This window comes from Argiope bruennichi, chromosome 9, assembly GCF_947563725.1.
Source record: "Argiope bruennichi chromosome 9, qqArgBrue1.1, whole genome shotgun sequence".
NCBI classification, from domain to species: domain Eukaryota; kingdom Metazoa; phylum Arthropoda; class Arachnida; order Araneae; family Araneidae; genus Argiope; species Argiope bruennichi.
This window is the reverse complement of record NC_079159.1, coordinates 91499740-91525378: the sequence shown is the minus strand read 5'-3', so window position 1 is coordinate 91525378 and position 25639 is coordinate 91499740. Positions and strand designations below refer to the sequence as shown.

Genomic DNA, 25639 nt, shown 5'->3' with positions numbered 1-25639 from the left:
AGTATTTTTATTATGTTTTAAAATAACTCTTGGTTAAGTCAGAAATAAAAAGAAAATAAACAAGTGAGGATGAAATTCCTTCCCGTACCATCCAGTTACATAAATTTTTCATATGGAGTAATTCTCTCTCATAGGGTTCGAACATGTGTCAGTTCTTAATTTTGCAAAAGTATGTAGGAATATTACTAACTAAGACATAACAATGAACTAAAAATATCATACAAATACTAATAATTATTTCATTTATTTTTCTATCTTTTTTCCATCTTTTCAATATTTTAACAATCATTTCATGAGTTTTAAAATAAATCTCTATTTTTATTTCAACCCTGAAAACGTTTCAATCAACGAATAGCAAAAAAAAAGAAGAGCATCGTTCTTTTATCAAATTCATCAAGGCGCGACTCTCCGGTTGGCATTGACCCTTAACGATGGATGCAACTGCCTTACGTGACCGATAGGGGGCGCAGCTGCCACGGGTGACGTCACCGTGTCTATAAATACCCCCCAATACCTGTCGGGCATGTCAGAGGAGTGATAGAAGAAGCGGGAAGAGAGCGAAGATAAAAAGATACGGAGGAGCACCGAAAACTTCTTGCGCGCGAGTTCTGATTTTTTTACGGAAGCCGCAAAGGACTTTAGTTTTATCCTGAATTCGAACCAGGGAATTTTATTTCCCGCCTTTTAATTTTGTTCCGATGGAGTGCCGAGGACTTTGGAGTGCTTGGCATCTCGTTCTTCTATTCCTGTGCTCGACGACATCAGCACGTGAGTTTTGGAATTTATTATTTCTAAAATTTGCATATATGCCAATGGGGGTATTGATTGCCTTGTTGGTAGTGTTGTCAATGGGATTTGTGGCAAGTTCTTATTTTCTAGAAGTGTTTGTCATTAATTTTAATAGAATTGTTAAAATATTTTTCAGTGAATATAAATTTCGAATGCATAAAAGAATATTCAACAACGATTTAGGTTTTTTTTCATCGTGATTTTGGATATTTCTTTTGGATAAATAGTTTCTATGCCATACTTAATTTGTTATCATTGGGATTTATTTTATGGAGCTGATGAATAAAATTGTTCATAGTTTCCAATAGAAAATGTTAAATAAACTCTGTGAATTTTTAAACCGTTTTGCAGTGTTTGATAAAAACAGTATGAAAGAAAATGTAGAAATTTGTATTGGAATTAAGCTTGTACTAACGATAAAGTTATTTCGGTTGATACGCTGAACCTACTTAGTAATTTATCGATAGGAGTAATATCAAACGCTCATGTTTAGATTTGTTCGTAAAATTTTTTGGAATTATATGAAAAGTTTACCTATGAGGATTTTAAATCTTATTGAGGGTTTAGATATAAGAGAAAGAGAACGCCAAACAAGGATATCAATATTTTTTTCGAAAATTACTAACTGCTTTCTTGCCGAAGAATATATTTTGTGCTTTAAAGAATAATATTTTTCTTACTTAATAATGTATTAAATCGATTACATCTGGATTTTCTTTTAATATCGAGCATCGATTCTTTCGTTTATTTTTTAAAGACTTTATTTTCTGAAACGTTTTCTGCCAAAAATATTGTTACCTTATATTTCTTAAGGATTATGAATCAACATTTTCTCAAAATTCTTGTTTAAGTTTGTTTAAAATTCGAATTTTATGCTATAAATTTTATGCTTGAAACTATTATTTAATATGAAATGATTAAAATTAATTATTAATTAATTCTATACAAGTAAAGAACTATATTTTGATAAATTTTCATTTTTTAATAGTGATGTGAAAATGTGAATGTTTCATTCTTTTCGTGTAAAACATCTACCAATAAGTAATAAAACGCGGTATTTTTGCAAAATACTTTTTATTTAATAGTTTGGTTTAAACACGCAGCAACATTGTTAAATTACTTAACCTTTCTTTCTGACTCAATATATTTATTAGAAAAAGATCTGTTCAAATTAAGTTAATTATTTGTTAAAATTACTTGAATTACATCCATGTCATGCAAAAAAATAGCTTTTTAAAATGCATTTATTCTGTTCATCACTTTATCAGAATTTCATTTCGGAATGTTTCAAATTTTGATTCATATTTTTGAAATAATAAATGACTGTTGAATTAATCAGATGGATATTATATTATACTGTGAACGATTTCTGAAAACGTAGTGAATTAATCAATAACAAATCTATTTTCACTTTATTGTCATTTCAGATGTAAAATAATTTGTGACAATATCATCTGTAGATAATTTTTATCATCATCAAATATTTAAAAACATCTTCTGTAGAACGATAATTTTTAAAGGGTTGTTATTATAAACATGGTATATTTTCATAATAAAATATGCTCTTATTTGCTATATTTTTAATAGAAGTAAATAACGAATTATATTTCTATTTTTATTTGCTTAATTAATTCATTTTCATTGATTGTTTATCACTTAAAAACAATCGTATACGATTAAGGAATTTCAGAAAAGAAATAAAAATAAGAAGATGATGTTCTGAGCCAAAAAATGTCGAATATTTCATATAAAATATGTCTTTCTGGTTCTAGGATATTGAACATTTATAAATTCCATTATTATTGTATTGCAACTAATAATACATGATTTTTATATCATACTGTTTAGTTTAGTTTAGTTGTATTAATGTCCTGTTTTCAAAGCAACACTAAGGTATTTTGGGACGGACTCGTAATTTTGAACCACGGTTAGATGACGAGGGCGCCACCTGAGCTGTCACCACTCACTTCCAATTTCCTCACTGCACCAACGGGAGGACATTTGTCCCCTGACGGATTTAGAGCGAATCAGACCCGCTTACATGAGAATTGTTCGGTGGAATCGGGTCTCGAACTTTCTGGTCCCGAAGACAAGACCTTACCACTAGGCCACTGCGGCCTTTTTGAATCATAATGGATTTCAGACAAAATATCTTTTCAAAACATACGAACAATTTTTAGTAATATTTAAATAAAATAATAATTTAATTAATATTAATTAAAATAATGTTCATTAATTTGTTTCGGAAATCGTTTGAAAAATCTTTAAATAAGTTCTTACTAAAATTTTAATGGAGTAAAATCGCATCATGTCTCAAACACCTGACAAAAATCATTGAGTCAATCATTTAATTTCCAGTCGCATGTTATCTTACTACATGCTGTGATATCATGTCTTTTTTAACTCTTGAAGATGTGGATTCTAAAATTAGATTGGCGCTGCCTCTTAGGCATCTGAGTTTTGTATATAAACTAATCACATTACAATTATGTTGCTTTTTTAACTTATTTATCTTGGAAAAACATTTAACTACAAGAATATTAATATTAATAGTTAAAGGGATAAATTTTCACATGAAAACTCTTCATCATATATAATCATTTCTATAGAGAAAAAAAGTTTTTTGATTTGCTCCATATATGTGCATCTTATCACAAGTCCCTTCTTTACAAAGAAACTTTACATGAATAATGAATATGAATCTTGCATCTAATGCATTATCTTCCATCTCTCATTTTATTCCTCTGATAGCTAACTAATAGCCCTATTTCAGCCTGAAGAGAAGAATTCTGGAAGACATTAAACGTGAAAATCAATTCTTGCGGAATACAATCTAGGATTCTGTGTTATAATTTAATCTTGGCGGGGAAAATTTAATGAAATGTTAAATCATAAGTTCTAGTGGAACTGATTTGCTTTGGAATAAATGCTTCTCAGATTTAATTAACTGCAGTGTAATGGCCGGACCTTGAAGAATTTAATTTCGGGTTTTCCTGCACGAGGTGGAATTGTTTTCGTTTTGCCCGCAACGCTGGAATAATAATTTAATCTCTTTCGCGGAATTATTTGTTTTGGCTTATTAAAGTGTTATTAAAACTGTCAAATGCATTTATACAGTTCTAGTTATATTTTCCCCTTAAGTCACCGTTGTTGTTGAGGAGAGTTGAGATGTCTCGAAAAAAGTCGATTGGTCTCCAAAGTTTAATGTTATTATGAATAAACTATTTATTAATTTTTCAAAAATATATTATTGAACGAAGTTTGAAGAATATTATTTTTTATTTGTTTTCGAGCTAGAAATAAAAGTATTTGATGTTTAAGGAGATTTAAAATGAATATATAATGAGACTTAATACGATTTTAATTAATGAAGTCAAACATTCTTAATTTTTATTCTAGAGATATATATTAATTCAAAAATGTGTGCATTGTTCTTTAAATCCACCTGTTTCAAGATGAAAAAGAAATGAAACATTCTTTTTTTAAAAAATCTGGATTTATATATTAATTTATTGTCAGATTATTTGTCCTGCTTATTGAATTGTTACAGAAACTGTCGCGTATTGAGTTATTCTTTTCCAAAACAATATTGTAAGCAAGCGAATGTTGAGACGTTTTCAAGAATATCTGTTTATTGAATTCAATCCAGTTCCTGAATTTCTTTATTGAATGAAATAAAATAATAAATCAGAAAACTTTGCTTAGGAGAACTTCGTTTTATGATATATTTTACACACACACACACACACACACACACACACACACACACACACACACACACACACACACACACACACACACACACACACACACACATATATATATATATATATATATATATATATATATATATATATAAGCAAAAATATTTAACTTTTTTTAAAACTATGTAACAATTTAAGAAAGTTAAAATCTAAAGTTTTTAAACATAAAGGCCATATTTAAACTAGTAGAAGTTGCCTAGAAATTTTCGTCTTTTAATAAGTAAATCCTAAAAATTTTTCACTTTAATTTAGAATTTAATAGAGTTTAAAGATATAATCTAAGATAAGTATTAACGAACAAATCATCCTTAACAATACAAAGATTTTTTTTCAGTAAAAAAAAGATCGTATTTTGAATATAGTTAACGCATAACGCATAACTCAAGAAAAGTATGGATTAAACATGTTGCATAACCTTCTCATTTTTAAGCATGAGGGCTATAGAAAAAAGACCTTGTGCTCTGAGACCCTAATTGGAGCTAGGAATAGCATTTTACCAGCACTCTACTCGCCAAACATCCAAAATGTAAGAACATCTACATCAAGTTTTAGTGCAAGTTTGAAATTTTGTAATCTAATTTCCTTCTTTTCTTTCGTAAGAATTTCGTCATTATTTTTGCAGTCAGATAATATCTTTGAAACTAAGCTAGAATTATTTTGAGAAAAAAAACAAAATTAAAAATTTTCCTATATATTAGGTCGCAATGAGCTAAATTCACTGAATGCAATGCTTTTTAACCTCACGTTTCTATTAAATTAATTAATAAAGGGAAGTAGTGTTTGAAAAAATTGGAATATTAATTTCTGGACGTATTAAAAATTATGTTTATGCGTTTGCTCATTAAAAATATGAAATATGTATAAATTATGCAGTAATAAAATTATTCATAGGTAAGTGCATAAAATGTTGTTTATAGGCGTTGTTATAGCGACCGTATTTTTTCAGTCGCAAATCTAGTGTTAATTCTATTATATCCCTGCCTTGTTAATGAGAAACAACATCGTAATGCAGATGAATATTTTTTAAAATATATTCCCGATTCCATGAACGTAATTAAAGTGCAAATATAAGACAATAAAAAGTCAACAATCTATTGAGTCACGACTATAGTGTTGCCACTGAGAGCCTAGAAAATGTACTATTGGTTTTTGGCTGACTCGAAAATAATCAATTCTTTAGTTCTATTTTTTTTTTTTTTTTTTTTGAATTTCCTGAATTTAAAGAAAATTTAAAGTCTATTCTGAATCATTTTGATTCGGAAACGACATTTTTTAAAATAATTTGTTACCATTTTTAAGTATAATTTAGTTACATACTGTGCAAAAAAAGATAATTTTGCGAGAAATTTGAATATTGTGAAAAATTGTTTTCTCCTTTAATGATTTGAAAAGAAATGTATATTTTAGGATGGGAATCATATCATTAGAGTACTAAAATTGATACAAAAATTGAGATACTTGTAATGAAATACTATGCAAAAAAGATTTCTTCAATATGTTTGGAGATTTTATTATATTTTGAGTATGACATCTCATACAATATAAAAACTGATGTAGAATTGAACTTTTTATAATAATGAATTTTGTTTATTTTGTTTTCTCTCTGTTCTTCTGGGTCATTTTTTTTTGTCGAAATAATAGAAGGTATGTTTTTTTTTATATATTTTCGTTACAGATCCTCCAATAATTTTTTTATCTAATCAGATTATTATTATTTTATCGTTATTATTTCTTCACATTTTTGTATCATTGTACATTTTTTGAATCACTGAAACACCGTACCTCGTTTTTGAATCATTTTATGCGCTGAATTATTTCTTGTTCTGGGATTCTACTGGAAATATGAAATTTGTGTCAAAAATTGACTTTCTAAATTCCCACATAAGATTATAATAAAGATGTTTGATTTACCGTAAACATATAGATAAATGTGATCAAATCATAAGAAAAGGAAATTTATGTTAATGTATTTTTGTTGTTTCAAAATGCCGTCTCTATGACAAAAAAATATCAGGCATCTGTGAACCCTCGTCAGAATAAAATGTACTGTACTTATATTAATATGCGTAATGTTTTTGTTTATCAATACGTTATTCTTATAAATTATTATAATTTGCTATTATTAATCATCATACAATTATTTTTTTCGCTCTCGTGATCTGTTCAAACCGAATTTTAATTATCGCCATTCACTTAGGAAGAATATTGGTTTCAATACAATTGAAGCGCAATTAATTGTACCTTATATACAGTTCATGGCTGGTTTTGACTGCTGTGTTGCGGAATATGATATTTATTATCAATTGAAGTTTTAATACTAGTTATCAAATAGCTCTGCGATTGTTTCCAGGAATAGTTGGCCAGCGGGAATGCTGTTTTTGAAACTTTTCTCGCATATTATCTAATAAAGGTATAATCCACCACCCCCACAACGCATGAAACTGTGGGCCTCGTATAAAGTCATGAAGGCAATGTGTCTTCAAATTTATATTTTGAGAACCCCACACATCAGTTGTTTGCTTCTTAGTTTAGAAAACAAAATCTGTGCTTGTGTATTGAATACTTAGCTTTGGTGAAGAGTATTTAAACTCTATTGAATCTATTTACCATTTCCCTGACATGCGGTTAATACACAAGTATCAGAAAATCAGATATGTATCTTAGACACCTTTTTAGAAAACGCTACATTAATAAAATTTGGCATACAGATTTAGCATCTAAAGTGTGTATAAGTAGCAAAATTTGAAAGAAATCTGTGCAGGATTGATTTCTGTACTTTCACGATCATGGAAACGAGATAACTCGGAAAAGCAGAGAATTAAATATGTATTAAATTGTTCATGCGATTTTTGTAATTATAATTGTAATTACGTTCCAAACTGTGACTGTAATCGAACGGAGAAAAGACGTCCTAAATATATATTCGTTTTTTTACTGCAGGCGTATGAAACGCATCCTGGCTATTAATCGCCAAATAAAAATCGCCACAGATAATTCTTTGATAGACTCTTTTCTAACTATTATTTGGTAATAGTATACGATTTATAATACAGAAGTGCGTTTATTAGAGAGGGTGAGAGAAAGTTTCTGAGAAACTATCCCCACTTTTATTAATTTCAAAACTCTATGCAGATTTATAATTCTAATATGGAGGTGAAACTTAAAATTTAATTTATATAGGTATTTGCAATTTTCTGATATCATGTTTATATATACAGTATTAGAAAGGCAGATCTTGGACATAATTAATTGAAGATTTAGCATATATTAACTATGTAAATTTAAAGACGACATAGCCGATTTTATACAATCTAATATTTTTCTCATTTTTTTTATATTAAAGTTATTTTTTTAGCTATATGCACCCTGTTTGTATACACTCGAATTATTCGGATTTGATCAAAAATTTGATCAATAAAATGAGTCTTCAGTTCACATCCCAAATGAATCTTGCTCAATTTTTGAATTTTCATCTTAATAAATAGGCAGAGTTAATTTTAAATACGATTTTATAGTTCAGAGAGATATCTAACACGTGGATGTTCCTCAAAATCTCATGGGGGAGTTCTTTGGGGATTACTTTAGATTTCTCCTTCTATGTTTCATATTCGAAGTAATAAAAATTTGCAAACGAGCGAAAACTTTGACTGCTGGGCTTATGGAGATAAATATCTCTGCGGAACTCCTCCCCTCCCTTCTTTGCACCCCACACACCCTCTGAAGTCAAGTTTCATTAAATATTACGTACCCAGCATCTCAATAACGGAAGCTTTCTACCATTCTCTTCTCATTTAAGTTGTCCTAGGGTATACAAGGATTAGGAACCAACTCTCGTGTAAACAATAGAAACGCAGCTCTGTTAATTCCCGCCAGAGTCCAACTGGCGTCAGCAGTGGGGGCCTATAAAAGGCATTCTCCATTTGCTTCTCTTTTGGATCGATGGTTTTGGCGGCACCCACAAGACTTCTTACAACGTGGCAGATCATCACAAAGATGACGATATATGACGTCATGAAATTAGACGGAGGACTTCCCCGCTCATCTTGAGATTGGTTTCTGGTTCGAGATGCTGATGAAAGAACGCCGCGGGGGCAGATTTTACGCTTCATCCTACTCCGTTAAAGTGTTCCTCCGTGCTTGAAAACTATCTCAGAAATCTCTGGAGATGATTTTTGGCTTTAAGGAACATGTTAATGTCAAAGTGGAATCGAGGGATGATTGTTTCGTCACGTTTGTTTCTTATCGATTGTTGTTAGCAACTTTGTTTGAAAACCCTGGGATATATCGCCAATACAAATAAAAATTACTGAATGCTCGAAATTTATTTGATACTTAGTCATAAAATACCTTCTCCTATTCCCCTTCCCTGCGCAACCATTAAATCTTCTATTAGGGATATTTTGTTAAATCTTTTGCATTTAGCTCTTTCCTAATGTAAAAAGTGAACACTCATTTAATGTTATTTTATGCGTTTTTAATGTTTCACAACTTAATGTGTAATGTAAAATGTAATGCTTTTTTTTCTATTTTTTTCTTCTTTTCTTATATGCGTTTTCTCTGGAGGGGCCTTTATTGTTTCCAAGGGTCCAATGTCAATGTAGTTGCTCCTTCGTGCTAGGTAGAGTTGCTCTTCGGAGCCCCCATGAAGTTTTTCTACATGGCCTCTGGCTAGGTCGGGGTATAGCACAGTTTATCTCCCCCCGTATCTCTAACCATTTTGGCTGCACAGGGAAGATGGTTCAAGGGATTAGCATTAGTAACAGACTATAAGTTTGGAATGAAATGCAAAAATTATTTCTTCAGCTTGCAACGTGAAATCTGGTTCAAGGCATTGCTATCATCATTTCTGAAAGAACTCTTGAAAGATGGAAATGAAAAATGTGTTTACATTTGTATCAACGATATTTTTAAGTATGCATGTTTTCCCCTAAAATGTGTTTTAACATTAAACATCTGAAGCATAGTGAATTCATAAAATGCATCAGAGTTTCAAGACCCAAATAAATTAATATAAATGTAAAATTTCGTTAATTCTGGAATTTGTTGATATGCCTATTAGAATCATGAAAGCTCTTCTTAAAATGTTGACTGAAATAATTGTAAATTTCTCTAGCCTTATCATCTGGCATTTTGATGCATTTTTTTATATATATCTTTGGTTTTATATGAACTAGTATATTGAAGGAATATTAGGGCTATTTGGGACTCAATTCGTAATATTAAACCAGTGGTCAGACGTGGAATTCGTCGTCTGAGCTGGCACATTTTGATCCAAGCTTACGCCCCACACCAGCAAAACACGACAGCCAGAACAGATTTTAAACATAATAAGTCTGCTTACAAGACTTAATAGGTGGAATCGGATTTTGAATCTAGAACCCTCTGGCTCCGAAGTCAAGGCTTTACCACCACCCTCTTCGTTCCTCAACTTATGGATTATGATTGAACTTAAACTTTAAACTATAAACATTGAGTTCTAGAAAAATTTCCTGCCTAAAGTATACATTGGGTAATATTCAGTGTATAAAGGAAGTTTCCACCTAATTTTATTTACTATTTTGTCATCATAAATTTTTTAAGAAAAGTATTAAATAAAATTCTTCCTCAAATTAATACATTCAATTCGATGGCAAATAATATATTCAATAAATTCAGAATACAACTTCTTCTATAGTTGTTTTCATTAATTGCAGATTCTCTTTTCTTTATTTTATTACTAATTCCTTGTTGAGAACTACATATAATTCTTAACAAAGTCTAGAATTTGAAAATATAAGTCTGAGTTCCGGTTACATTGAAAATTCTCCGCAAATTCTTGCAATATTTGATGCGGCGAGTTTAAATGCTAACGTCATGTTAAAAATGAGTGAGTTATGAATTAAGGCATCAATTTTGTCTTAAAAGCAATGCCTAGAATCAAGAGGTCATTTTATAATTTCAAAATTCCTAGATATATACATTGAAATCATTCCAATGTAAACAGTTTTAAAAAGTAGTTTTTGACCTTTATTTCTCCCATATAAACATCATTTTTTTGTTTTTGTTTTTTTACTTTTTCATAAATTTTTGGAAGTGATTCCAACTTCCGATTGTTTTAAAAATAAGAAAAATGAATGAAATTTAGACACGTCCATTACTTTAAGTATAGGAAATATAAAAAAACAAAGGACTAATGCATCCATTACATTCAGCTGTTGTGGGCATATAATAGATGATACAAAACGGATTGTTCTTGGAACGAGAACACAGAAATGCGCTCCTTTCTTAACGTTTTCCCGCCAAAATGAATAAAAGAAACATTCTTCAAACTCAGTGCTTATCGTGGGCAAAAATTCACTGCCTATCTCTAGAGTACCGTAACTCAGGATTCTTTCCCTAAAAGGCCATACTTTTTCCACTTACGTTGCTCCCTATTCACAGCAGAGTATTTACGACTCCATATGCATGTGAAAAGGGTCGTACTCGTGTGTTTATAGTTAGTGGCTTTATTTAAGCATAATTTATGGTACGGAATGCTGGTCGAATTTTAATAAGATTTTGTTGTACCTCGTGGACTTTTGGAAAAAGGTTACCATTCTTTTTATCATCAGGTCTCTAGAGATTTCGTTTAGTTGTTTCTGGTTTTGAAAAATGGTAGGTGCTAAGTTAAGAAACAGCTCTGCATTCTGATTGGTTGGAACTGTAAAATAGCGTTTGAATTTATAATAGAAATGTAATTCTTTTTATTTGAGTAGCATTTAGAAGGGGTTTTTTTTATTTCCTGTGAGATTTCATATCAATTTTTGCCATATTTAGTTGGCTACAACTATGGAACAGTTAAAGAATTTGGAATAGAAAGATCTACTCGTTCTTTTATCTACTTCAAAATGCATTAACATTTAAAAGCTATATTTTTTCAACAAATTCATATGCTATCAATTGCGTATACCAGAAATTAAATTTCTGGCGTTCAGTTGGTTGAAAATTTAACAAATTGCTTGGAAATGGAGAATGTTAAGTTGTTATGCTTTTGTTGTTATGTTAAAATATTGTAAAATATAAAAATTACGTGCAAAAAAATCGTTTTTTTTTAATTTTTAAAATTCTGCATATAATATAAATGTATGATATTATATGTTTACAAAAATAATTTATCTTGCTGCTTTATAAATATTTAATTCTAATACATAATATAATATTTTATAATTATTATATTAATTTATAATTTATATTAATACATTATATAATATTTTACTCTAATATATAGTTATTCTTAAATGCTGTTTTCCTTTCTGGACTTAAGTGAATTATTATATAATTGTAATTAAAACTAATTTTTTAAAGCGAAGAGAAACCTGCAGCAATATATTCGGAATTAAAACATTAGAAATGGCATTTTAACAAACAGAAATTTGAGATGCAAAAGTAAAAAGTGAAATATGAGTAAAGTTAAACAAGCCTATAAAGTATATCTCTAGAACTTAAATTACTTTTTGTATATGAATATTATATTATTATTTCAAATACTCATATTTTCAGTTATATACTTGGGACAGAAAGTGTTTCCTTAGTAAAGTTAACTTGTCAAATTTAATTTCTTTTTTAAATTGAAATCAAACAGTTTTTGCCTACAATTTCTTTCGTTTACCTTACAAAATCCGAAATGTGAGAATTACTGTTTATTAACGAATTAGCATTTTTTTTTGTACAAAGTAATTCAGGTAAATATTTACGGCGATTAATTAAGATTTTGTTTATCATGCAAAATAAACGATTCTTTATAGCTTGGTGAATGCTATTTAAATTATTTCTATTCTGTTGGCATAGAAATGAGAAAATTTAATTTTCTTCGAGACAGAGTTGCATAATTAAATGTCATCTTCAGAATGAGTAATTGTCTATTTGTGGAAGAATGATTCTTCCCAAGATGTAAGTTAATTTAATTCGGAAACAAAAATGGAAACGGAGCAACGGAAATAAAAGAAAGCTTGCAAATTAAGTTTTTTGGCTGTTTGTCAAAATGTCTGTATTTAAAAAAAACATTAAAATATCTGCTTTAGGAATTTTATATTTTTCGAGCATGACATTTTTATCTATAGAAAAAAAATAATTAAAAAAAAAAGATAGCGTGTTTTTTTTTTTGTTTTTTTTTTTTCTTTTTTTTCTGTTTTAACTATTGTTTGGTATTTTTGTTTGAAAAAAAGGAAAATTTATTAAGTAGTGGCAAAACGTTTATAAATTGATAAGATTGTAAAAAAAAATCATACCTTTACTCAAATTTTAATTTTTTTCAAACTTATGTTAAGAACATTATTAATGCATTCTTAACCCTAAAAACATTTTATTTTTATTTTTGCATTAAATTTATTATTTTTTGTCAAAAAAATCAGCAAAAAGACGATATAAATGAGCTTGATTATTTGGTATAAATATGCAATTTTGAAATTATTTTTACTTAAAAAAAATTCAAAAGTTACATAGATGGGTGTTCGACAAAATTTTTTCTTTAGAATTGTGCATTTAAATACAAGATAAGAAATTCCATAATGCACTGATTTAGTAAGCAGATAATTGTTTCCGTTTTTAAAAAAAATTATTATTCTTCTTTGTATACAGAGAATATACACAATAAGTAAATCCTTTTTTAAGCCATAAAATAGTTTTATGCACTTAATTTTACGAGAAAATTAATTGATTTGTTATAATGAGAATAAAAATCCAAAAATTATCTGCAGAAGCTTAAATACACATTGAGCATTCCTTAATTAATTTATACTTACATTAACACATAAAAAATTCGTCATTTTTTATGATCGTAAAAGAGCATCCATTTATTAATGTTTTCATTTGAATTTTTTATCAGCATTGTTATAAATTAATCCATAATAGCATAATAAATTATTTTTAATAATGCGCACATCTCTTAATTATTAATAGTCTTAATAAGCACTACTTAACTATTAAGATTTATATTGCTTTTTTACCAAATAACTCATTGTGCTAATGAGAATTGTCTTTTTGAAAACAATAATTTTAATTAACAGGGAGATAATAGTAATGATTCATTATATTTATCATGAATTTGTATACGTTTTGTGTAGATAACTATTACAAATCTATGTGTATGGGAAGTACTAATTTGTAACAATTGCTATTTTAAAATAATTATATGCATAATCTGGCAGTTACTGTTTTTTTTTTTAATTCTTCAATATTTAAGAGATATAAAGGGATTTACTGAAATAGTATTTATAGAATTATATTATAAAAGTCATTGAAGTTTTATTTATTTCGTTTTAAATATTATCAGGATAAATATTTAATTTATTAATCATTAAATTGTTAAAAAATACTTAAATCTTCTATAAATTAAATACATATGTTATTAAATGAAATAAAAAATTAATTGGGAAAGCTTTTATAAAAAATAATGAAAGCTTATTAAAATGCTATATTTTTTCCTCAAGAATGAGTATCTCAGATAGATATTCAATTTAAAATCTGTACTAGAAACTTTTTTAACTGTAAAAAAATATTATACATTAACAAATGCAAGCATTTTCAACGACTGTTTCTATTAAAAAAATGAAAGTATTTTACTGAATACTTAATTTTGATATAATATTTTCATTCAAAATAAGCAGCCACATATATGTTTCATACATGATTGAGTATATTTATTAAATTTGAATTTAATTAAATAATTTTTTATCGAAATTCATCGATATTAAATTTATATATATAATTACCCGATAAAAATATGTAAAAATTGAAAGAAGTTGGGGTTTCTACTTTCATTTTTCTCACATAACACTTCAGTTATCTTTTGAACATTCTAATTTCAACATTAAGTATGAAAATATTTAAAAACATTTTTCAAGAAACCCAAAAAATGCTGAAAGTTAACTTTGGCATGAGTATCATTAACTGAAAGGAGGAAAAAAGAACTTTAACAAGAATTAAAAACGCATTAAAGGATTCAGGAAGAAACAGAAACGTGTCGCCACTTAAAAGATAGAAAAAAAAACCCTGCAAAAGAAGCAAGATTTTTCTGTGAAAGTGAAATTTATGATGCAATGCTTCGTTATTATTTTTGCCAAGTAATTTGTAAGTTTTATGGGGGAAAAACTGATTAATTTGACTATAATTTTTATTGAAAATTATTAATTCGTTTTTAATTAAATTTTTTCTGCATTTTATTGTAATACTTTCAGCCAAATTATTTTAAATAGACGTTAGCAGGCCCTATTTATGATATTAATTATTAATTAAATCTTTGTGTTAGAAAATTCTAAAATTCGGCTTGGTTTTTATTTAATTCTTTTGCAAACGATAATTTTAATTTTCAAAATAATAATATATGCATTTTTATTAAAATATTCTGCATCTAATAAAGATTTCTAAAATATAAAAATGAACCCTTTTTATTCTATCTAAATGGCATATAAATTATAAATATTTTTACGAATTAAAAGATGATTACAATTCTTTATTGTAGAAGATTCTGTTTAATTCTTTTGCAAACGATAATTTATGTTTTCAAAATAAAATAATATATGTAATTTTATCAAACTCTTATGCATCAGATGATTTCTAAAATAGAAAAATAAATCATTTTCATTTATTATCTAAATACCAAATAAACTGTAAATATTTTACGAATTAAAAAATTTATAACATTTCTTTATTGCAGAAGATTCTTAACAAGATCATATCACTTCAGAACTTTTTGACACTTATATATTTAGCTTCTTTTAAACCTGGCAATGAGATTCTCTAACATTAAAATGCTTTCAGTTTCTTGCAAGGCTTAACTTACTTTTATGTTTTTCCATAGATTTTTCAAAGATTCCTTGACAATCCATGCGATGCATTTCGCATTAAGGTGCTTGTCAGATGCAATTTAAAAAATCCCTCCCCATTTCGCGGAAAGTTTCAAAATAATCTTGAATCTATAAATAAATCACACGTTTATGAGATACAGCAAATTTTGATTGATCGAAGAATATTATGTAAAATTCTTTCATATTGCTGAGCTGGAAGGAAATTTCTAATATATTCATTCTAAAAAATTCTGCATTGAATTCTTTTTTTGATATAGGATCTTATATTTTACATTTCAATTCCATTTATATATAATGCAATCACTTTTATTTCTTAAAATTTTTTAATTTGTCAAATGCATTGCAAATTATATCAATATCAAATGAATCTTTTAAGCATTTTTTATAACTCTATATTTAATTTACTTTTATGTAATGCTTATATTTAATAAAAGGCTGGATTATTATTGCTATGGTGCTTTATATAAATGAATATAAATAATAGTTAATTTTCTTTGGGGATTCAGTATATTTTTCATACATAGTAAAATTGCAAATCTGAAATAGCTAATTTATTGTTTATTGCAATGAATTTAAGAATAAAAAATATTTACCATTGAAAATATTGAGTTACACATATAGAAAACGGTTATGGTATTAAATTAAAATTGCAAAGATTATATTTTAGAATTAGAAACATAAGTTACTGGAATTAGAGGTTATTATTAGAATGATTAGGTCTAATTAAAACAATATTATGTTACTTTTACAAAGATTATATATAAGATAAAAAGAATTTTCACCATTATAGTATATTATTAGAAAAATTAGGTTTAAGAGTAGTAAGTGATTTTACTGTTAGAACAGTTAAGTTTAAGAGAAGAAATAATTTTTTATATATGTATTGGAAATATGTCGAACGAAGAAGGTATCAAGTAATAGAAGATATTTCTAAACGACGTATTCTAAATTTTACTAGATACGTTATGGTTCAAACTTTAATAAAACACACAAAAAATAAATGCTAATCTACTTTGTCTTTATATATTTAAAAGAATAATTTTTAAAGCATCCCAAAAAAGGTTTATTTTCTGAAATTCAATAAATTACAAGAATAAATAATAATATATAAATAATAAAAATAAAGAATCAAATGGAACCAATGAAAATGCTTGATATGTGTATCACTTTTACTATTTTATATGATTGAAAATTCAGTGGGGAATACAATAATTAAAATTAATACTGAATATTTAAATGATTCTTTGAAAATACATTCTTTGCTTTATTTCCCCAAAAAAATAATGTTATGAACGTATCAAACTTGTCGTAATGATATTACTATGAATATATTTTATTGCTGAAAATCCTAAAATAAATTTCATATCCGTTTTATTGTACATAAACTTAATAATTAAATGTATACAAAATTCAATTACAAAATTTTTAAATTACAAATATAATTTGGATTGAGGTACATTTTGTAGAAAGTGGTTATTACTATTGTGACTAAAATATTTATAATATTTAAATCAAACCATGCTACTCAGAAAATAAAAAAAATAAAAAATGAAAAACTCAGAAAAGAAAATAAATTACTATTTCTTTTTTAAACTTTTGAGATCGTAATTAACTGTAAAGTAGAAAAACTACTCTCGGACAGAAAAATTTATCTCTATTCCTATGGGAAATGTAAATTTATACCTCTGACATTTAAAACATCGCTTATTTTGATGGTTAATTAAGCCTTAACTATCAGTTATGGATAACGACTTAACTTTAACCGAGTGCGATACGAGCCAGAAATACTTTTAGTTGTTTTTTCCTGTGTAACACTATTTTCGCTGGGAAAGTACTTTTACCGTTACTCTTAGAAGAGTTACAGATCATTGGTTCTTGAACTGTTGAAGTTGTATCGCTTCGTGTTTTGTACTCAAAATTTTATAAATATTTATTTTCTTTAGGATAATCATTAAATTTAATAAAAAAACTGTTATGAAAATAATTTTGATTTAAATTCATTTATTAAAATTATTTAAAATTCTTCATTAACTGATGATTCATTAGTATAGATTTAAAAAAAAAATCTTTTTTAAAAGGCCATTTAAAATTACGAAAAAAAAAAAAAATCGACCTTATTTGAAATTGTAGAAATATCTCTCTGTAAGATAGTGTACTCAATTTGGAAAAGCATTACGAAGATTTTTCATCATTTCTTTTGCCCATATTGTCAAATGTTGGTGCACAAATAGTTAGGTTAAATTCATTTCAAGCTTCACGCTTCGAATCAATCTATCTCGCCTCTAATACTGCTCTCTTTCACTACCAGAGAAATTTACAAAAACTTAATTTTACAGCAGCTTTCTACGAGATATTTCGTAAAAGGCAGTAAATAGATTAAAAGACAAAAAGCATTTTTTTAAAAATTCTCCATCAATATTTTTAACTGCAAGAGGACATTTACGATATTTTGAAAAGAATGAAAGAAACTTTAATTTAGAATTTGCTATTTTTCTAATTTTTTTGTATATTTTAATTATTTTTCGTAATTCTTTCAAGAAATATCTTTTGTTCAAGGAGCATTAATTAATTCTGAATAAAATGTAAAGATTTTTTTTTATTTCTTTTATCTGTAGTCTATTTTCCATTTTTAGTAAATTATTTTTATGTGTAAAAATTATTGTCGATCATTTCAAATAATTGCCCTTTAAAGAAGCCACATTGATCGAAAATTAAACATTTCCCAATTACAGGATTGCCCTATTTTTATGAAGTAATATTTCTATTTCATTTGTAAGTAATAAATAATTTAAACTATTATTATAAATCATAAATGAATTGTTGATTCTAGGGTTGAATTATATATGCAGCAAAATAATATATTCTTATTAATTTATACAACGTAACTTTAAAATTATAAATTTATTTGTCATATGGTTCTTACAGAGTATCAATATATTTCTCTTGTTTTCCTATGAGTAAATCCTTTTCATGGCGCATTTTTCTTGACTGTTATTTGAAGATAATGGCTTTCACCACTCTTATATATAAAATAGAAATATATTTCATGAAAACTTTCGCCAAAAAAAAAATTTTTCCAATAGTTGATTTTTCCACTCGATGAAAAAGTCACCAAAACCGAATATTTTCCTTCTTCTCATAGTAAAGCATAAAATGTATTGGAGTAAAAATGGTATTTCAATGCTTATGTTTCTATTCCAGGCAGCTATTTTATGGTAAAAGTATATGTTGAAACGATACAAAGTAATTTCAGTCATATTTTGATTAAAGCAGCAATATATTGATTATTTTGCTGTTAGTTGCAACCGAGTTTTTGAGATATGTTGGTTTGTTTAATTTTTAAAAAAATAACATTGTTACAGCAGAAGAATGATTATAAAACTAAGAACAATTTTTAATCCATAACTATCATACGTGCAAACTACATAGACATCCATCATTATCACAGATGATGAAGTCATTGGTATCAAAATCATGTGATGCAGATAATTTCAAAAATTCATCTAACATGTGACTTAACAGTTCTTCTGAAACTTAACGTGACGAAACTTCCGAAAACGAAACTTCCGTGACTTAACAAAAATTCAGTTCTGTAATAAATAAGGCATCCATCAGTATCACATATGATGATGTCATTTCTCAAGACACACTCACGTGATACAAGTAATTGCAAAAAATCCTCTAACATATGACTTAACAGTTCAAAATGAATTCATTTCGTTAATAAATAAGGCATCCATTAATATCACGTATGATGAAGTCATTTTTCATAGCGTCACAATCACATGATACAGGTAAATGTAAAAATCATCTAACATGTGACTTAATAGTATTAATGAATTTAATTCCGTAATAAATAATTTGCTATTATTATAAATCGACAAGATTATTGCCATTTGAATACTGTAAATAACTTTTATAGTTCTGCTGAAAACCATAAGGACAATTTCAATCAGTCACTGTCGTCAGAAGTGTCAGACAAACAAACTTCACACTGACAAATTTTGTCCAACTTTTACACAGATCTATGATATTAGTGTATCATATACCAAATTTCTCGCTTGTTTTGTTTTTGAAATACTGTGTTCACAGACAGACTGATAGACGTAATAATGAAAATGACTTTTGAACTGAAGGAAGTTTGAAACATGGACATTCAACAAAGTCTTTACATGTACAATTACAATTCTCTATCTTTCACATGCCTAACAGTACTTAAGAAACGTCATTACCATATTTCTTCCAAAAAATATCTATCAATCTATTCAAGATGTGTTTTCCTTTTTTGAATCATAGCCATTACAATAAAAATGGCTTTTGAATTCAGAAATGGTATGAAATGTGGTGCTGTATCAAAGTCTCAAGGTCAAATTATCCATCCTGCTTATGAAAAAAAGTTTTTAAAAAGTCTCTTTAACATATTTCTTCCAAAAAAAAAATATCCAACAACCTGTTCATGACATGAGCCGAAGATTTCCCGTCACTATGAACTCCAAAACCGAATCTTCTGACGGCTTATAAAGCAATCGACATCGGGGTTATCCAGCCTTATAAATCCCCCCTCCCACCTTTTGCTTCGTTAATCACAGCATTATTTCTCCTTTTCGACTTATTGGATTAGCGGTAAGGCTCTTCGATCTTCCGCACGTAATGCTCCACGAGGATCGGCTTCACGCTACCTGCTATTATTGCATTTTATTCTTTTATCAAGCCAATACACGGGGCCGGGGTTTAATTCCTTTTTTACGAGGCCGAAACAACTGGATCCACCCCGAGTGGATTACACAAGAGATGAATGAATGTTTCGATTGGAGCTGTGGAATGAAAATGTGTGTTTTGCAGTGGAATGGACTCGTTTTTTTTACTGAAGTTTTGCCGATTATATTAAGTGGAACAAGTTTATTTAATTACATAGGTAAGTTTGGTATAAGGATACATAAATAGTGACTTTTAAAATTCTTAAAGAATTTTTTTTGTTGTTATTTGCAGAATTGATAAATAAAAGAAGTTTATTTTCAAAGTCAAACGAAATAAATTTGTCAGAATTCTACGCAGGTATCAATCAATTATCACAAAAATAATTGCTAACAGAGAAATGTAGTCTCTTACTGAGAAATGCACGAGGATTAAAAAAAAGCATTAGTTTGATGGTGAACGTGAACTGTGAAAACAAGGTAAACAAAACACGAACTTCCCATCATCCATCTTTAATGGAAGAGAAGAGCATAACGGTTCTGCAAATATCAATCTTTTATAAATACATCATTTGCTTATAAAGGGAACTTAGTCACTGAATATAAATTAGTGCTCTAACTTATACCAGTAATTAGAAATTGGTATTAATATATAAATTAAAGCTAAACTGAATAGGTCGAAACTTACCAGTAAAACATTTTTTATGCAATTAAAGAATTTGTTGACAATAATTCAAACAGTTCTATCAAAATTCTATTTCATTCGAAATTATGTTTCTCTTTGAAATTAATTGTTCCTTTTTATTTTGTTTAAGCAAAATAATTAGAAATGCACAATTTAGAAAAATTTAGAAATTTTTGAAAATCAATGTTAACATATTGTTAAAGCTAAACTGAATAAGATGAGATCCTTGCCAGTAAAACATTTTCTATGTAATTCAAAAAATACTGATAATAACAGAAATTCAAATTATTCAATAGAAATTCTATTAAATTCTAAATTGTGTTTATCTTTGATCGTAATTGTTTCTTATTTTTATTTTGCTTTTAACAAAATAATTCGAAATATATAATTTAGAAAATAATTTGTTCAAGCAAATTAATTTAATGTTATGCAATGATTTTTAAGTATTTTATAATCGCATCATATTTGTGATATCATAAGTTTAAAAAAAAATGTTCATTTTACTAGCGAAGTTGCCCAATTCATTTCAAAAACAATTGAAATAAATTATTAAAACAAGCAGATTATTTAATTGTCTAAAATATAAACATTTCAGCGACACTGGTGTTTCAATATGTATTAGAAATTTAACAGTTAATTATCCATTTGATAAAAGAAGTTAACAAATGTTTTACCATTGCTAACTAGATACAAATTGTAATTCTACGTATAGAAAAATACTTCACTGAAAAATAAATTCGTCTGGGCACTTAAAACTATACTTTTTAGAACATAGAATAAATACTCTCCAACCAAATATAAGCCGTAATTCGACGTATAGGAAATCACTTCAGTGAAAAAAAAAATTATTTTCTGTACATACAACTATACTTATTAAAATTTAAAATATTCTCTAATGAATACAAATGATTGAATTCAAGCTTATATAACAAACGGAATGTATCAATTTTATATTGAATTCCACATCTTTTATATCAAATCATAATGCCTGACAAGTGCCGATGGTTAATATATGCATTTTCTTTTGTCATATAGCTCTGTTGTAAATCAGCTTCATTTTAAGACAAAATCTCAAAAACTGTTTCATTAATTTTTTTTTTTCATCTTTCTACTGGCATTGAAATATTTTGTTAAAATGTCGAAACTCTTTCAAAATTTTTAAATGCCATATACTTAAAAATACAACCAGAAGTATTTTCAGCATAAAATGTATTTTTAGATAGCATTAAATAGTTTTTTTTTCATATGAAGTAAACAATAAACGTCTCTCAAACAATTGTTTTCAATTTCCAGCATATTTTAAAGAAAAGAACGCTTTGTTTCATTTGAGATAAAAAGATGCGGAGTTAATCTTGGAACAAAACAGTTATATCCGCAGCGGGGAAATGATGCATGAGAGTTACTGCATCTTTTTCTTTCCCTATTTAGTTCATATTTTCTTCAAAACGCATTGAAAAGCAATACTAGTTTAAAATCAGCTTTTTCAAAGCTTAAAACTCAGATATTTTTCTAGGCTGCTCCAATCACCAAAAGAAGAAAAGAATTCATGATTTTATATGAAAGAAAAAACGAAGCGTTAAAGTACTTTTTGTTTTAGCTCGAGACATAATTTTTCTTTCAGAGAATTTCTTGCTCAAGTTATTCTTGAAATTCAATCTTTTTATATTCCGATTCTCAGTCTGTGTTGAAACGAGCCGTCTTAAGCCTCCTAAAGAAAATAAATAAATAAATAAATAAAAATTGCAATATTGAATAACGTCGATTGGGTTTATATGCATTTCAAAAATTTGCACAAAAACGGTTAAAGAATATTGAGAAAACTGGCAAAAAGAGGATATGCAATATAAAATCTGTTTTATGCAATCGGGTGCTTCGAGATATAAAAATGCAAAGCAGATACTTAAATTTTCTTGCGTCCGGAAAAAAAAAAATGAAAAATATAGCAATGGACTTTTTCTTTAGGGAAAAAACGAAAAATGATAGTAATAAGTAGCTGTATAATATTTTTGTTAAGATTATTTTTTTGTTTGAAATAAAATCAGATGTAATCGCTTTATTTTGTTTTTACTTATCATTATATTTAAAAATCGTTTGTCGTTGCATTTAAAAATCGTTTCTGAAGCATGTATCTATTATGCTTTCAGTAAATGTGTATTTAAAATTATATAAAAGTGCAGGATATTCCTAATGCACACAAACTGTATTTGACTATTTCGTGCTAAAATGATATGAAAGAGAGATAAATTCACAATTTTTAAAAATTATGCATTGTAGAGCTACGAGATTCTTTATAACTTCATTATGAAGTAGATGAAAATAAAAGACGAGCTTCCGGAACAGTTATTTAATTATTTTCTAAGTTCCACATTTCACAAGACAAAACAAACACGAACACGAAAATACACGACACTCACTTAGAATACCATCTAATAATGACATTTAAGAAGGATCATGGGAAATATACTTTGATGCTAATAAAGTAACGCCATCTGTTGCATCAAAAAAGAAGGTAATAAAGTTATGTAACCGCTACAGCATGGATTTTTATAACTGTTTAGTTGTTATAGTAAAATCAATATATGTGCGTTATGCATATAAAATCCGTCTCATCAGTCTACTTTTCATATACACTGGATATTTCCCAGCACATGATGCCACAATATTGTGAAAGACAACATTAAAATTTTAGATAGACACTTTGAGTGTAACCATGACTTGACAAAATCCATGCCTTTGATAAAATTTATTAATTCAAATTTTAATTATTTATTATTTTTAAAAATATCCAAAACTTGATATAAAAAGCAATTACGCTAAAAATATTTTAACAAGATTGGATGTAATTAAAATTTCCACAGAAGACGGCATGTTTTTAAAACTGTAACACGGCAATAAATCATAACAAACTGACCTGGGTATGGGAATTGTTTAAAAAACATATGTTCGTATATAAAGTTTTGCATATATTTACTGAAAGTATTTGCATATTTCTCTTTTTGTCTGCTATAGACAATGCAATTTTTCAAGCATAGAAGTTCGCATTTCTCTGTAGCTATCATTCGCTATACGCGAGCATCTGCTATGAAAGAAAGAAGAAACATTTTAGAAACAGAAAACGATTTTTATTTCTTCCAGAAGCGAATAGTTAAATATACGATTCAACATTCGCTTGTGCACATAGCAGTCTAATTCTTGAAAACGAATGTTTCTTTTAGAAGTGTTCTTTCTTGTTTTGGAACAGGCTGCTAATTCTCATTATTTAAAGGAGAATAATTTAAAAGCCAGAAACTTTTTAGAGGAAGTATTATTTTTGTTTTAATTTTGCTTTCGAAGTTAATTAATATTTTCTGCCAGAAAAGATCTTTTTTGTTTTGTTTTTGTTGCCGAATAAATACAGTTTAACTTCCATTGATTTAGTAGTATTTGTCTAACATTCTTATCGAAATTCATTCTTTTTCGTTATTATTAAACGAATACTGACACATTCAACAATATTTTCTGAGATAATTTACATAAAAATATATATAAGCATTTTTTTTTCATTTTCTTCGTGAAGGCTTTTCAAACTTTCCTTTTCCTTTCCTTTTTTTTTTTTTTTTTTTTTTTTTATAAAATATCCAAAAATCCTGTATTTTACACGAACATATAAATTGTGCTTGCGATTACGTACTGAAAGTGTTCAAATATTTTTCTTCTTGTTGTTGAAAATAATACAATGTTCAGATATAGAAGTTATATATTCCCTTCATTCAATGGTTTAATCCAATGTATTCAGAAATTTTATTGTAATGAACAATAGTTTCTGTCTCAATCGTTTTATTGTTAAAGAAATTTTGGGGGGTTTTCTCTTCATTTCTTAATAGATTGTTAAATTTTGGAAAGTGCTTATCTTGAAATATTATTACCTTTTTTATTAGTTAAGCAACTCTTGTTAGAATAATAGAAATGTTAATTATTAATTACACAATTAGTCATACCATAAATAAGTAACCAGTATAAAAAGACGAAAATTAAAGACATGTTGTGTTTTTAAATGAAAAATAATCAATTAACTAAATAATGCTCTTTCATTTTGTACTGCTTTTTCTTAATTGCCTTTTTTTCCGCTGCATATTGTTGCAGTTTCTAAAAAAATACTGAAATTTTATGACGGATAGTTATTTAAATGAAAAAAAAATATTCTCACATGTTGTGAAAAACTAAAAAAAAAAAATCTACATTAGACAAAAATAAAAAATAAAGCATTTTAAATTGCACCGCAATCTCTCTTCTTGCGTGACAGTAAACGGATAGAAAGTATACAAACAATCTTCCTTTTTGGATGTAAAAGAAAGAGAACAAAAAAAAAAAAAAATGGAAGAAATAAACGATTTTGCCACGCGTGTTTTCTTTTACCATTTCCCAAAAATTCTTACATCCTCTCCAAACGAAAATTCCCAACACGCAATTTCATCTCAACCCCACTCGAACTTTAATTTCTTAAAAGAGCAGACGATAAAATAGAATAAAGCTTGGCACACATGGAACATAATTAGCGAGGCCCATGTAAAACCTTTTCCACGTTCGATGTTAACGCTAAAAGGTGCTTATTAACATGCTGCATCAAGAATGCTTAAATTAAGCATTGTTTAGAACTAAAAATGGTTGAAAAAATACTGCAAATTGCGTTCGTTCTACGAAGTGGTCGTTCTTCAAGAAAAAGCGGGAAAGAAATTAAGGCTCTCTAAGAGATAACAAAAGATTTAAATAAGTTTCCGAAAGCGAGGGAATTTATGGTAAAGAATTCTAGTTCCATTTTTAATAATCTGACGTCAATGGATAATGAAGTGGTTTAATGTTGAAGATATGGTGATGAGGCTCCTCTTTACGAAAGGAAGCCATAAG

The 25639-nt window shown here is 27.7% G+C and overlaps 1 protein-coding gene across 1 annotated transcript in view; it reads left to right on the top strand.

Moving 5' to 3' along the window:
- The first annotated feature begins 543 nt into the window (after positions 1–543).
- Positions 544–25639, top strand: part of LOC129985014 (uncharacterized) — a 144214-nt gene continuing 119118 nt past the window's right edge. Inside the window, exon 1 of the mRNA XM_056094944.1 lies at positions 544–768. Coding sequence (XP_055950919.1) covers positions 699–768 — 70 coding nt within the window. The 5' untranslated portion in view covers positions 544–698. The remainder of the gene's footprint in view (positions 769–25639) is intronic.